The 16,536-nt window shown below is 31.2% G+C and overlaps 1 protein-coding gene across 1 annotated transcript in view; it reads right to left on the bottom strand.

Moving 5' to 3' along the window:
• Positions 1–12,209: 12,209 nt before the first annotated feature.
• Positions 12,210–16,536, bottom strand: part of EPHA5 (EPH receptor A5) — a gene marked incomplete at its 5' end in the record, with an annotated part of 293,683 nt that continues 289,356 nt past the window's right edge. Inside the window, one exon of the mRNA XM_006902399.1 lies at positions 12,210–12,315. Within this exon, the coding sequence (XP_006902461.1) occupies positions 12,210–12,315 (106 nt within the window). The remainder of the gene's footprint in view (positions 12,316–16,536) is intronic.

The following is a 16,536-nucleotide window of genomic DNA, read 5'->3' as shown; positions in this document are numbered from 1 at the left end:
TCATCTCCTGCACTGCCCCTCTATGCTTCCAAGCACAATGTCCTTTTTCAAAGATTGGTCCCTCCTGGTCACATACCCACAATATGTGCAAAAGAGCTTCAAAATCTTTGCCTCGAAGGAGAAACTTGGTTTCACCCTCTCCAAAATAGATGTGTTTGTTCTCCTGGAAGTCCATGGTATGATCAGTGCTCTTCTCCAGTATCACAACTCAAAGCCATCAATTCTTCTTTCATCTTTAGTTTTTATCTATCTCACTGATGTATAGCAAGTTACTGTGAGGACCATTGCCTAGATCAGGCCCACCTTAGCCTCTAGAATGACATCTTTGCTCATTAGCACTTTAGAGAGATCATTGACAACAGACTTTTCAAATGAATTTCATCTTTTGATTTCCTGACTGTTAGTGCCAAGAGTATTGGTTGAGGAGTTGAGCAAGCCCAAATTGTTTACAACCTCAATCTCTTCTCTATCCATTATAGCATTACCAAGTGACCCAGAAGTGAGAATCTTTGTCTTCTTGATATTAAGCTTAAATCCGTATTAAGATTATAATCCTTGATCTTCTGTAGCAAGCATGCAGGTCCTCCTCAGTTTCAGCAAGCAAGGTTGTATCATCTGCATAACACAAGTTTTTGAGTTTTTCTCCAGTCCTGGTGCCACATTTCTCCTCATAAGATTGTATTGGTCACTACAAATTATGGTCACCTTGAGGGCACATAACAGTAAGAATTTGCATAATATTTCATATCTTTTACATTGGAAAACTCCTTTATGTTCTTCAAACTCATTATTACATTTACTTTGTAAGCCTGAACAGCTATCTTTTTCACAAAATCACTTTATATAAACCTAAGATAGATAATAAACACAGAAATTATACCTACAGTATAGAAAATGAATGCTTATCGTTAAAATGATGTAGACACCTGTACATTTCTGATGGTTGATGGTGTAGATGACGAAACATAACAACAATCGACAACAACATATTGTATTGGTTGTTTTTTAATTTAAGCCTCTCTCCATAAAATAGGAAGGGGAAATAAGATTTTTTTTTTTTTTGCTGAAAAGAAGAACCTTAAGGATTTTATGAAAACTACAAGGAATTTTAAGTGAAGTCCTGCACATGGAGATGCCAAAAGAAAATGCATGGACCATAGTAACCAGAAACAATCAAAAAAGAAGTAAAATGGCATTAGTAAAACATTGCCTGTCACTAATCACATTTAATGTGGATGGACTAAATGCACCAATTGAAATTAAAAAAAGTAGCAGAAGGCATTAAAAAATCAAAGCACATCAATATATTGCCTACAAGAGTCACATCTATAAAAGGAAGAAAATGACAAATTTAAAATCAAAGGCTGGGGGACCGCACCAAACTAAAGCTCAATTCACTTTCTTCTCAAGTGTACATGGTACATTCTCCAGACCTGATCTTATATTAGGACACCAAGCAAGCCTCAACAATATAAAAACCTTGAAATAATTAAAAGTATTTTCTCAGACCACTATGCCATAAAACTAGAAACTAACCACAGGAGAGTAAAGCTTACATAACTAACCATGTTGAAGCTAAATTACTCTCTGTTAGGACATGACTGGGTCATAAAAGAAATAAAGAATGAAATTAAAAAGTTCCTTAAAATAAGTGATAATGAAAATACAACTTGCCAAAATGTCTGGGACAAGCTTGTTTTAATCGGGGAGCTGCACAACACAATGTCCATCATGGTTAACCATTATCACATTTGACACATCAGTGTCACAGTGTTCAGTTTCACAGCAACCACAAGTTACCTCTGTACAGAAAGTGTTATACGACCACTTATAGACCAGGGTTATACGACCTAAAAAAATGTTTGACCAAAACCAATTAAAATCAGGCCTGAGGGCTGTGGATTAAAGTCTTTGGCTTGGTAGCATCACTTTCTGTCCACTAGGCCAACAGATCTCTGTCTCTGTTGTTATAATTTTCTGGCTGCTCGTGCCAAGAGTGTTGACTGTCGATCTAAGAAAACTGAAACTGTCAACAATAAATTATGACCCGACCAACTGGCCCAGTCATGAGAATCTTTGTTTTCTTGATGTTGACCTTCAATCCATATTGAAAACTGAAGTCCTTCACCTTCTGCAGCAAGTGCTTCAGGTACTCCTCAGTTTTAGCAAGCAGGGTTGTGTCATCTGCATAACACAGGTTGTTGATGAATAGTTTCATGAATTTTAATGAGTCAAGCAAACTGACAGTCTATCATTATGTGGCCAGTCAGCCCAGTGGTGAAAATCTTTGTTTACTTAATGTTGAGATTCAATTTACATTGAAGGTTGCGGTCCTTGAGCTTCTACAGCAAGCACTTCAGAGTCTCTCCAGTTTAAACCAGCAAGCAAAGTTGTGTCATCCGCATAACACAGGTTGGTGATTTGTCTACCACCAATCATGATGCCGCATTTCTTGTCAGATAATCTCTCTCTCTCTCTCTCTCTATATATATATATATATGATGTAGAGATAGAACAAATCCTTGGTGCACACTCTTCCCAGTTTTGAACTATGCACAAATCCTTGGTGCACACTCTTCCCAGTTTTGAACTATGCAATGTTTCCTTGTCACGGGGTGGCAGGATGAGGGGTGAGGTTAAAACACTTGTGGCAGCAACACCGGCCTCGCACCACACAGGTACAAACAACTACATTTGCCAGAAAATCTCACAAGTCAAGGCTGACACCTTCAAATTTCTGTGCCCAAAGGCCAATATTATATAGCTAATCTATAGGCTACACCACCCTTTCCTAGGAAACTATTCCATTTAAACTACAGTGCAGTGTAAACTGAAAAGAAGAGGCCCTAAGCCATAAGAAGCAAATCCTGGAGAAGAAGTTCAAGACTCTAAACTGAAGAGATACTGTCCACAGCAGAAAAAACTGGCAGTGGCTTAAGGTATTGGGAGCCCAGAAAGTTTTAAATATAAGCCATCACATCAAATGCTGGACAGGGGAGACAGCTGTTGAATTTACTATGTGATTAAAAACTATGATGAAAAGGTATATTGCTATGATTATTTTTTTTAAAAACCAACAACTTCTTTCCCCCAAGATGTTTAAAATGTTAATTTTAACTATGGGCTAGTGGCATGAAGTTACATTGTAATTCTAAAAAACATGGTTCAAGGCCACCAGCAGCTCTGCAGAAGAAGGATGGGCAATCTCCTCCCCTGTGATTTAACTGCCTCTGAAAACCTGATTGAGGGTTAGCTATGGGTCAGTTCCAACTCTACGGTACACAACAAAGGAAATTAAACATAAATGCAAACTCTTTTGTTATTTGGCTTATAAAATAAGCCATAATTTTGAATATAAGTTTGGAATTTAATTTATGTGGCTTACACTAAAGAGGCAACATATGATTATGGGTTGTGATCAGACATTGTAATTGATGAATTACATTAATCAATGGTAATTAATGTTAAAACAAAGTCTGTGAATGATTATGTGAAAAACCAATGTGATTTGCAAACTTTCCCTCAAATTAAGTGCTAACAAAATATAACAAAGTACAACAAAAATGAATGAATAACAATTTATGAAATGATAGTTGTCTATTAGTATTTTGTGTGCCAGATATTTAGTAGCCAGTGAAATATTTTTTCCAGTCATTATGGGCCTTATAGCCTAATACAATATTTTCATATGAAGATAATTATTCAATTCAATATTTCATTGGTGTTCTGGCAAATTTTAGAGAAAATGCATATTGTTAAAGGGAAATATGGAGAAAAAAGATAAAATGTCATAGGCATGAAAACGAAAATATTTTGTTTCCAATGTATTCTCCACTCTACTATAATCTCTTACAGATGAAGCAGGAATGCGAGTATAATAAAACATTTGTGAGCTTTGGAATCTTGCTAATCTTGGCCAGCTTACAATCAACTATGTAAGTTACATATTGAAGGAAATCATCAGCAAATAGAGGAAAAGCTACCACAAGGCTCTGACAGTAGGTAAGACAAGAATGTAATGCTGAAGTGAATTAATAGGTCTGTGGAAGTAAAAAAAAATGTTTTAAAGCTATGATTAAGAAAAACACAGTGGTTAGTTTAATATGAAAGTATAGGGATAAAATGCTTTGTAGCTCCAGAAAAACAAACAAGACAATTTGGGGAATATGGTAATCATGAAAATTTTGGGCATATTAAATTTAAAGTAAATGTGAAATATCAAAATAATTACATGAAGAGGAAACATATATTTATGCATCAAGTTAAAAAGATAAACCTATGCTTGAAATGAAATTTTCCTAATCAATATTTATCATTTTTATTCAATCCTTGAGCGAAACTAGATAAATTAAATGACAGATCTAAAGACTTAATAGATGTTGTATAAAACAGACTGAAGATAATTCTCTGGAAAACAGAAGAAAATGTTAGAAATGAAGATGTGGCATTATAATCTAGAAGATCTGAAATCTTGATTGATTTATAAATTCTAAATTGAAGTAACTGAGGGAGAAGATGAAAATGATTAAAAACCAACAAGATAGTTTCTTTGAGGTGAAGGCTTCACTTTAAAGTTGGTGTCATTACATGCTGTGGAGTTAATTATGAGGGTAGTGACCCTATGAAAAAGCAGATGATAAAATTACCCTATCTTGTACCATTCTCATGATTTCCAACATGCTGGAGCCTGGATTGAGAGTGTGTTAATTAGAAAACAAGAAAAATAATTAAGAAAAGGGAGGAGGCTTGTCACATAACGGTAAGCATTTTCAAAGCTTCCAAAGAAAGGAAAGAAACTCACCCAGGTAGAAAGGATAATTAGGGAGATTTGATATGTTTTTACAGCAATGGATACTAAAGTAAGGAACAATATTTTCAGAACATTAGAAGAAAAACAATTTACAATTAGAATTCTACTCTTAAAATTCTTAGAATTCTTTTACTCAGGTAAAACATCTGACAAATGAAGAAATAAAAAGTGATTTTGAACAAGGAAAAACTCATAAATTTGCTCTAATACATTTTTTTAAATAATAATATAGGACAAGCTCAATTGTTGAGTATTTTTTATTAGAGTAGTAGTGTAAGAAATAATATTTTTGTTCTCTTTAGAATAATAAAGATCTTTTACTTGTCAGATATTTGAGGCAAGAAAAAATACTAGATTATCCTTAGGATACTTGAAAAACATGTTTAATAAACAGTACTGATTAAAATTATTTACATACATGAAAACACACATGGATAAGTAATTTTATTGTGTTTAAATTAAAATATTTCCTAAAGTAAATTTGGCACATACATAAAATAATAAGAATTGGCTTTCTTCACTTCCCTTGAATATAATCCATAAATTAGAGTTAGGTGCTGAAATTTGTTATTTAAAAAAAAATAAAAATAGAGAGCTTTATTTTTGTTTGAAAACATTATACAATAACTTTAATGAAATGGTTAACTTGTTTTTTATTTTTGAAAGGAATCACTAAGAATATTTGAAAGTAAAATAATATCACTTACATTAGTATTTTTCATAACTGATATAAAAATATTTTATATTAATGCTTTAAAAACACTAATTTATTATTATGAAGGATGTATCTATATTTCAATATTTTTACCAGTATATCTATATTAATTTTGGTTTTGCCTACTACATCCAAGTAAAATTTGCCATAATAAATATAAAACTCTGCCTACTTTGACTGTTGACTATGGATTTTCTCAAATATCAACTCATTAACTTGGTATTATATCTCTACTATTAGTAGTGATCCAGGAGTTGATGAACTATTAATTGAAATATTTCAACAAGGAGACACAATACTGGAACTGTTCATAGTTCAATCAATGGGAGGAGTTCAAGATTCATGCCTATTCCAAAGAAATCACACTGCTGTTAAATCAATTTCAATTAAAAATGAGTCTTGAAACTTGAAAAGTGAAGATTGTCTATATTTCTCTGGTGGACAGCTAGTGAATTTGAACCACTAAATTTCCCAATAGCAGTTTAACACATTATACAGTATGTCACAAGGCCTTCTATAGGAAAGAAAAATGACCAAAAAGAGTGAAGAACGTATATAACAAGTCATATCAGTAAACAATTACAGTAATATTGCCATCTTTCAGAAAGTCAAAGTAGATTCCAAAGAGGTCTTAGAGTATGGGATATTATTGCTGGTATTAGATCGTCCTTGGCCGCAAGCAGAGCATATCAGAAATATGTTTATCTGAGTTTTATTTGTAAAGTGAAGATGATAGGTATCTCACAAGTAGAATGGAAAATTCTAATAAATAATATGAATTATCATTAAAAAGTAACCTTATTATCCCACTTTAGCTCTCTTACATGATCAAGAGCAACTCTAGAATGTGTGGAAAATTCCTTTTACAATAGCTCTTTATTTCCAGAGTAAAGCAAAAACAATACTAGTCTAACTGGAAGCAAAGAATTCAGATATTTTTGCAAGAGAAAATATAAAAATAATAAATTATATTCCCTGTAATAGTGATTTCATGCATAGACAAAATTCCTAGGTTATGAATTATTACCATAAAACATGGCAAAGTCAATTGTTACAAATATACAAATATGTATTTTAATACAATTTAATACATTCTTTATAAAAAGTCCATTGTGGTAAAATAAGTTATATAATACAGTAGAATATTAAAAGTTTGTACTGATAGTATCCTTTCTGCAATGCTGAATGTCTAAGTAGATGCAGGGCAAAGAGGTCTTAGATTGATACTGGTTAGTAGAAACTTTCTTTTTGCAGATGATGCACATTGTTTTCTGCTTGTTTGCGTGCTTGTTTTCTAAGTAATTGGTAGTTATTATATTGTGGTGATGAAATTCTAATTAGGTTCTGACATAGGAATGCTCATGTCCTACAATCTCAGTATGATTTCTCAGTCACAAAATTAAATCTAATGGAAAAATTCAGAATTATCCCTTGAAGACAATAGAAACTGGTCACCTCTTAAATATCTGGCATAGTGCTATGACTGTACAAATTAATGTTATTGTGGAGTGAAGGTCAAACATGACAATCAAATTTAACTGTATTAAATTTTTTTATTTTCTGGAAAAATAGAAATTTCATATTTTACACTGCAAAAAAAGATGTACATAAACCAAATGCACAAAGAGCTGAAAATGAAAATGAAGTATACAAATACTAATCTTTCCGTGAAATAACTCTGAGGCAAGGACTTGAGATTTCCTAATGTCTTTTACAGACTAGTACTGTAGGAAGTTATCTCTGACCTGCTGAAACTAAGAAATTGGTAAACATTTTCATGGAAGACTGAGTTGAAGTATAGTTCTTGATCTACTATTGTCATAATTTACAAACTTCCAATAGTCAATTTTAAGACTTCAGCCATCTCCAGAACCTCAAATATGTTAACTACTAAAACATCTGAATATTACAGGCCAAACTGAAAAAACAGAATGCATTTTTCCACCTTTCCCTTCTCTTTTTTTCATTTACATTTAGAAGAAACAACATATTCAGACATTTTCTTTTTTAAAAGAATTGCTCCTTCTAAGCATTAATTACATAGTCATTCTGAACAAGAACATTCAATCATTTTTTACATAAAAAGACTACTGTTTCATAAATGAATGAGAAATGAAAAGCAAATTCCTATCTATTTCTCCTTTGACACATCACCATATAATTAACAGTATAATGGAGAAAAATATTCAATGTAAGCAGCTGTGCTATAAAGTTAAAATGTTGACTTATTCTATGCTACCATATTATCCTAGTTATTCTTCTTCCTTCTCTTCATCATCTTATTGTACCTACTTCTAAGTTATTTTTATTTTAAACAACTGCTAGGACAAAAGTAATGACAGTTTACTGTCATATTTAGCTTTTTTTTATATTTATAAAGAACAAAATGAGAAAAGAACCTTATTATACACTGCAATAATCATAAATCTAGTAAACTTCTAAAATCTGACCCAAATAGCATTTATTATACCAAACACCACTACAGCCAAAATGTTTTCAAATGGTATTTCTTCGTTTGTGCTTCCAAAAGCCCAGTTTAATTGGGAAAGAATATGTTGAAAAATCTTTACTTTCAAATAGATTAAATAGTATACATGCAAATACATAAGTACTTTTTTTCATTTTCACTTTGAGAATTGAAATATTTTTTTCATCATTGTTTTCTAGTTAAAGCTTCTTATACAAACACCCATCGCTGCTGACTCCAATTGAGAGTAACCCTACATTAAAGTGTACAACTACCCCACTGGGTTTTCAAGAATGAGATAGTAATAGAAACAGATTGTGAAATACTTCTTCTATGGAACAGTGATGTCAAACAGTAAAATTTTATGCTAACTGCTGACAGCTTTAACCATGACACCCTCAAAGATTCTATAAAAAGTGAGTTAAAAATATTCTTTGTTATTTTATGCATTTTGAAACTATTAATACTGATCACATTGAAGCATATAGATTATAAGGGAATAGAATTTTTACAGTAATTATACATGTTTAGAACACTGATTTGGTGGGTAATACAAGGAAATAGATGACTAGGCATATTAAAACATTAAAAGTGGGAAAAGTAAATCTTTACCTTTTTTAAACAAATAAACTTTGATTAAATCACCAAAATTATTATATATTCTAGTACATGAATGTGAATGGTTGCATTTGGAACCAAAGACAAGTATGCTTGACTTTGGAGGCAAGAATGATGAGCCTTCGCCTCACATACTTTGGGCATGTTGCTAGGAGGGGATATTCCTTGGAAAAAGACATGATGTTGAGAAGTATGGAGAGTTCCTGAAGGATAGGAAGACCCTCCAACAGGTGGATTGATATGGTGACTGCTGCATTGGGCTCTTGTGTGTCACAAAGTGTGAGGATGGTGCAGGATAAACAGGACCAGATCTTTTGTTTATAGGGTCACTATGAGTCATATTCAATTTGGTGGTACCTGACAACAACAACAAAAAGACAAATACTAACTTAGTGACTGTAACAGGTACTAGAAAATTGAAAATTACTTTTGCTTTTATCTATTTTTTAAGATCTGTAACTGAGAAATTGTCATGTCCCAAACATTGATACTGATAGCTACAGTAATACTTATTATTTGACAAAGCTTTTTTTTTATGTGCTAAAAACTCTGTCTGTATTGGCAAGTATGCTGAGTGACAAACTGAACCAGCAGGATAATAAAAAAATAAAACACACACAATCAATATTTGTTGAACATTATCCTGGATTACTAACTCATATTCACTGGGGATGGCTCTTTTCTTGTTCTATTTATCACAATCATAGATTACATTGGTACCCTCCTACTGGTGACTTAAAAAGTGGTGAATACATATTTTAGGAAAGCATTTATTTCTTTTAAAAAATAAATCTAAGATGAATGTCTCCATATTCCTTTTTATCTCATCATGAAATTGCTTAGAAATTCCAGATCAAATTGTGACATACATGAAAGCTATGTGGATATTTATCTTTCCAAACACTTTCTAAATGAACATCGTAAATCTAAAGGAAGCAAATAGCTTTGATATGAATAATAATTTAAAGGTTTATATAGAAAACAAAACAAAAAAAAACCCCACTCTACATTTTACCTTGTATTTTTAGCTATTTTTGGAACAGGACACTTCACCCTGGTCTTCTAATTAATTATAAACCTGTAACACTACAAAATATTTTTGTTACAACTATTGTGACTAGTGGCTCAGTTCTAAACTGCGTAATAGATTCACTTTTAAATCTTGACTATCTTTATTTTGAAGTTTCTCAATTATTCTATTATGTAAATTGACTTTTTTTGCAAAATCCAATAACTACATAACCAATTTCCAAATGCTTAAAATAAAATGTAGTCAATTGTTTCAGTACATTGACTTCCCCCCACCAAACAATCTTTTTTTAAAAAAGCATCTTTACTAGAGGTGATTCCTATTCATGTCTTTGTGGTAAAGCCTTCCTGATATTATCAAGAAAATGTTAAGTCCACTTCCATCAACTTTTTCTGGAAATTTTAATATTATATACTTATGTATACATGTACCGATGTACTCCTTATTTTCTTTTTAATTTAGGAAATTATTTTCTCACCACTTAATTATTTAATTAATATGTAAGCAGACTGGAAAGTAGTTATTTCCTAAACATTTATTCATGTAGGTATTACATATATCTCTAAATAAACAGATGCTCAGAAAAGTAGTGGAATATTATTATTATGTATATATCCTATACATTTCACTCATTCAGACTGTAATATACTATTGCCATTGACAAGGATGAGATGTCTGTCTCTTGTTTAAATGCAATGTCTAATATATAGACTGAATAATTATGTGGCATCTCATGTTTATTTTATGGAGGAAAACATTAAAATTGGACTATGGTATTAAGATGTACACCTTTAGTCAATTTCTAAGACACTTTATAATCTGTACCTTTACTATTAATCTTTACTAGATTCTGTACTCAGAATAGTCATAAGATACACTTTATATACTTTAATATGGCCAATGAAATAATACTTTTGAGTTCTTCAAACTAAAGTCAATATGAAATAACAAGAGAAGTACATAAAATTAACGAATAAATAGTCACAAACAATTAAAATTTATCAAGTCTTGAGACAGAGAAAACTTTGAAGGAATATGTACACAAAATTGTCATCATTCTTACTGCTGCCATAGTATCAAAATTTCTAGAGAGACGCTACAATGGAAGTGGTTACAAAGGATTAACACTTAGGGGTAATGCTTAGTGCTATGTGCCTGGATTTAACAACATTAACAGGAGGCTGCACAGTTAAATCCTTCTACATCCCGTTGAAATGTGCCCCTTGGTGTCAACTTGGCTTGACAGGATATTTCCTGTGATTCAGAGAGGTGAAATTTCTTACAGGGGTGCGAGATTAATGGCTAGAAGAACTGCATTGTCACAGCTATCACAAAGTGTTTTTAAAAAGCTAAAGGGGATTTAATCGTACAGACATTTTCTGTTAGAGAATAAAGAGATTTAGTAGCTTTTGGACACATAAGAGAAAATAAAGAGATTTAGTAGCTTTTGGACACATAAGAGAAAAAAAAAGACAGTATTCTGTGTTAAATTTTACTTTACTACTTCCCTGTTCCTCCTATTCATATTATAATTTGGAATGCTTGCTCTTGAATGCTGCTGAAACAAACAACTAATAAAAATACAAGCAGAATGATAATGCACACATGTGGAAGTAGACACACAAAATCCCAACCTAAATTAGATTTTAATTAGGCTGCATATTGTACAGTATATACACATATATATCCTAAATGTCTCTGGAAGAGCAAAGAAAAAGTAAACTTTATAACACAGAAAAATAAATATATACCCTGCATTGTACTTGTTCTTTGTCAAGTAACATATTTATATACTAGTTTCTATAACTAAATGCTGTGTAACAGCATTTTAAAATTACAAAAGAATGTAAATACTAACAAACAATCTACTCATATTGCTCTTCAATACACTTATGTAGACAATTAAGACATGAAGTTAATTCCAGTAAACAACAGCTTTTGTTAGCCCACAAAAGGCTAGAAAACTTTTCCTTTCAATTAAATCCTAAGATCTTTTGAAAGGAGCTGCTTTAATTCAGTGTATAAAGGTACTATATATATATAATTATAGATTTTGTGTAAAAAATTATCTGGAAGCATTGGGCAGGATTTTGTTTAGTTTCAACATAAGATCAAGTTTAATCTCATGTTCTTTTTCAATGTAGGTGATAATTTCTTGTGGAAAAATTATACTAAGAGAAAGATGAGATTTTAGCAAAACGCTGACTACATATTCTGTGGATGACACAAATGTTTTTCTAAAGTTTAGAAATCACGGTTTTCCCTTTTTGCCTTCTTTCTGTGTTAAAGTAAATCTCAGGGCTTGTTACAAAGTGTAGAATCACTCATTTGAAGACCAACTCAATTCAAACAAATGGCAGGAGGGATTTCAACTGATAGCAACCCCATAGGATAGACTAGAACTGCCTCATTGGGTTTCCAAGGCTGCAATCTTTATGGAAGCAGACTACCACATTTTTCTTCTGCAAGACAGTTGTGTTTTGAACAGCCAACTTTTAGCTAATGTTTAAGCAGTTAACCAGTGTACCACAAAGTCTCCTTCACTTGAAGAAGTAACATTAAAATGTAGTTACAATGGCACCATTCCGTTTATCAGTTGCACCTTCATTTCTTGAAGGCTGTTCATGATCTTCTTCTGGTGACCGACAAGAGTCACTCCAAGTCGTCTCAAATCCCTGCATGAAGAAAGCACACATTGGATGCATGTATTGATTCAGATAGCAGCACACCTCAAAATTTCATTGACAAGACGGTAAACATTTGGCAGAAATCAGTTGAATTAGAGTGTCAATTAGGTAATTTTCAAAAGTATATTCTGAAATAATACCTGGAAAAATCTGTTCAAAGGAAAAGAAAAAAATTGTGAACTCCTATATAAATATATTTATTATAGGAGTAATTAAACATATATTACTTTCTTCTTTTGGATAATCATATTTATTATTGACATATTGTAAAAAATAAGAATTGGCACATGTTTATTAAAAAGCATTTAATTAAAGGATACATAGCTTTCTAAATATGGATCTACATGATGCATAAGCACGTTTTTTGTTAAGATAAAAAAGCATAAATGTATTTTTAATAATTTACAACAAAATTTTTGAAGATTTAACTATTAAAATGAATCATTCAATACAAATAATTTTGTATAACATATGCATATTGGCAGAGTTCACTTTGCCCCTTGAATTCTTGAAAGAATATTATTTCCCTAGAACCTAAAGTACCATATTATCCTAAAGTATGCCTTCGGCAAATACAATTATTCAGGTATGCTTGACAAATTATAATTACTAATTATAGAGTTAAATAAGCATTACAATTCAACTTCTAGATATCAGAGATATTTGTCATATTTATTCTAATAATTTTAACACATTACTACTCTAAAAGTGGAATATTTTTACTTTCAGCAAATTCACTAATAGTAGAATGCCTTAGTGTTCTTTAAAATTTGATGCACTGACAGCAAAATAATCAGAGGTAAAATTTAATTATTTAATAACTCTAAGAAATATTTAAATTATCTAAAGATATAAGACAAATAAAATGGTACTGAGGCTTTATATAAGGAAACCAGAGGCATAGGGTTAACAAAAGGATTGGTACTTCAAACCCATCAGTTACTCTGAGGGAGAAAGAAACGTCTATATGGTTTCATAAATTTTTACTGCTTTGGAAATGCTATGGGAAGTTCCATTCTCTCCTATAGAGTTATTATAAGTTGGAATTGGTTCAATAACAGTGTACAGAGTAACTCAAAGAGGATTCTGACAAATGAATTTTGGGACACACACGCGCACACACACACACACACACACACACACCCTCACACACACTCTTCCAGTACTATGTTTAAGTTGCACAAGAAATAGTTTCTTTATAAATTACTAGAAATAAGCTTTTGTGTGTTACCATCCACACTTTATTCTGAATGACCAGAAGAGAACAACTTGTTTTTCCCATACAATAACAGGAATTATATATATTTACCTTGACTTTAAGTTCTACAGTCATCATTGTTGTTATGTGTCATCAGAATCAACTGATAATTAATACTGCAGTTGGTTTTCAGAGATTATAAATTGTATAGTAGACTTCCCACCATTCTCTAGTGGAGCAGTTCCTAGATTTGAACCACCTGTTTTTGAGTTGGGAATACAGCACCTTACCCACTAGTCCTATGTAGATTAGTATTGGAAAAAAAATATTTATCTAAAGTTTATCTTAGGTTTCTTTTTCTCTTACATTTCTTTGGTTTCTTATGAGCATTTCAGGAAATTATAAGTAGCTAAAAAATTGGCTACTTATAATATGAATGTTACATAGTAACTTTTTTTAGTAGTAAACCCCTTAAGTTCAGAGTAGAACTCCAGTATAGAATTTTCAAATATATGCCTTTTCAGAAGGAGATTGCCAAACCTGTCTTCAAAAGCAGTTTTGGAAGAGTTTGAATTGCCAATTATTCAGAAGTTGAGTGCTTATTTGTTTTACCCCAAGGTACTACAGAGTACAATAAATAGTACTAATAATGGTAGGGATGGAAACACTTCTGAGCAAAATATTATAAAAAAATTACTTTGAAACAAGATCAATTTACTTAATTATGAAATAGACTACTATAAAAAGCTAATTACAAACTAACCAAATAAAGATGCATTTAATATTTCCTGTTTTCCACTAAGACAGAGTTCATCAGCCTCAGCACTTTTTACATTATGAGTAGGATAACTGTGTTATGGGACACTGTCTTAATTGTTTAGATATGTTTGAAAGAATTTATGATCTCTATATACAAGATGTCAATGTCACTATAATACCCTCTCTATGTGACACAAAAATATGTTATTTGGGTTGAAAAAGTCACCTTGGTTGAGAACAAAAATACTAAAAAAGGAAACTTGTTGGCAATGTTTATAAATGATGAGGAAACAAGCTGTTAGAAAATTTCTATCCCTGGGTGCAATAGCATAGCCACTAGGTAGTAGAGCTAGGACAAAAGACAACACTGAATATCAAAATCCTTGCTTCTATTTTCTCATCTTTCTGAGATATATGATACTAAACAAAGAGCTTCAAACTGCAAATTTTCATCCATATGACACAATGAGAAACTTATAGATGTAACATCAAATATTTCAAATTCTACAGCAGATAAAATGTCTAAAGTATAAATGTCTTCTTTGAAATGTTGATAACAATGTTTTAAGTAAGTTTTAGATGATAAAATAATTGTCTTCTATTTCTATATGTATTTCATGGAATTGTGTAGATGTTGGTAAACATGTCCATTCACTAACATACTTTGGAACTATGTCAGGAGAAAAGAAATTCAGTTTTCCCTTTTCTTATTATAAAACAATCAATCTTTAATATGAAATGTAATTAACTAGGAATAAAATAAAATTTAAAACCTAAGTTTTATAAGATCAAAGGAATTCTGACAAATGAGTATTAGGAAGTACATATACATGCATCCACATGCACATCCAATTTAAGTACTGTGCTTTAATTGCAGAAGTCATAATTGTTCCACCAATTTAATGATGAGAAGTGGGCTTTTATAGAATGGTATTTATATTTTATTCTACATTACCTGAAAAGACACTCACTTTGTAGATTTTTTTTCACACCAAATGACAAAGATATTGCACAGAAAAAGCAAAGCATTCATTCAAAAGTGTATTTAGGTCTGATATTCAATTCGTTGTTTTGCCTAAAATATCAACTTATTGGTTTGATGCACTTTTATTTTCAATCTTGGATATAAATATAGTTTCATTTCTTGGAAGTGATTTGTCTATAAAAAAGATGCTAGTTTAGTGTTTTGGAATTTACTTTCTAATATCTAGTCTACTAAATAGTGGATGTTTTGAGGAATCATATTTGATTAATTAAAGTGCAGTGATCATAATCATAGGCTAGCAAAATTTGCTTTTTAGAACATAAAATATATCTAAAATTTAAGCTCAATTTCTTAAAATTTTCCCATTGAAAATATACTTTTATTACAACTTCTGTTTATGTTTTGATAATTACAAGATGCAACAAGAGTAAACCCAGTGAGTCACTTCATCATTCTCATATCAATTTGCCTTTAAATGGGATACATATGGTTATAAACACAACATTGCATTTTACATATCACAACAGTTTCAAAATCTGTCAATCAGTGTATTAAAATTCAAAAAATAATGTTATTTTAATGTGTACAGCTTACAAGTATTTTTATGCAGTGCCATTTTGCAAGAAAACATTGAAACAAAATCATTTAAGCAAGTAAATATAATTTTCAAGAGTAAGATCATTTTTTTAAAAATTAATATTTTAAAGATGCTAAAATTGTAAGCTAAAATAATATTACCTTGGAATTTATAGCAAAAAATAATTATCTTTACTCCACTATTGGTAAATTAATTAAAATATATTCTTTGAAGTAGCTTTGTAATTACTGTCATAATTACCCATAATTATAATTTTATTATATGCTTATCAAATGAAAAAATTAACAGTAATGTGAAAGAAACAAAACTTCATAAAATGTGTTAAATCTTCTTAGTTATTTTTCTCTCTTGGCTTTGTACACATTTCAGGCATTTTACTTACTGATAATTAGTCAACAGCTATTGACCAGATAAGAAAAGGCAAAGTAAAGATTAATACATTTCACTAAATTATAATGTTTTCTTTTCCTCATATTCTTTTAATATAGTTGAAAACTTAACATTTTAAGTTAGAATAATCTTACTAATTATTTATATATCTATTCCATATACATTGTTGTTATTGTTCTTAAGTGCCATCGAGTCAAAGGCGACTCATAGTGACCCTATGAAGGAGAGTCCTCAGTGCTTGGGTGCCTTTCATCCTCTCTCCAGGTTCATAGGGTTTCC

The sequence above is a fragment of the Elephantulus edwardii genome, unplaced genomic scaffold (genome assembly GCF_000299155.1).
Source record: "Elephantulus edwardii isolate Elephantulus edwardi_28Jun2011 unplaced genomic scaffold, EleEdw1.0 scaffold00406, whole genome shotgun sequence".
Classification (NCBI taxonomy): Eukaryota; Metazoa; Chordata; class Mammalia; order Macroscelidea; family Macroscelididae; genus Elephantulus; species Elephantulus edwardii.
The sequence above is the reverse complement of the archived record's forward strand: the minus strand, read 5'-3'. Positions and strand labels throughout refer to the sequence as shown.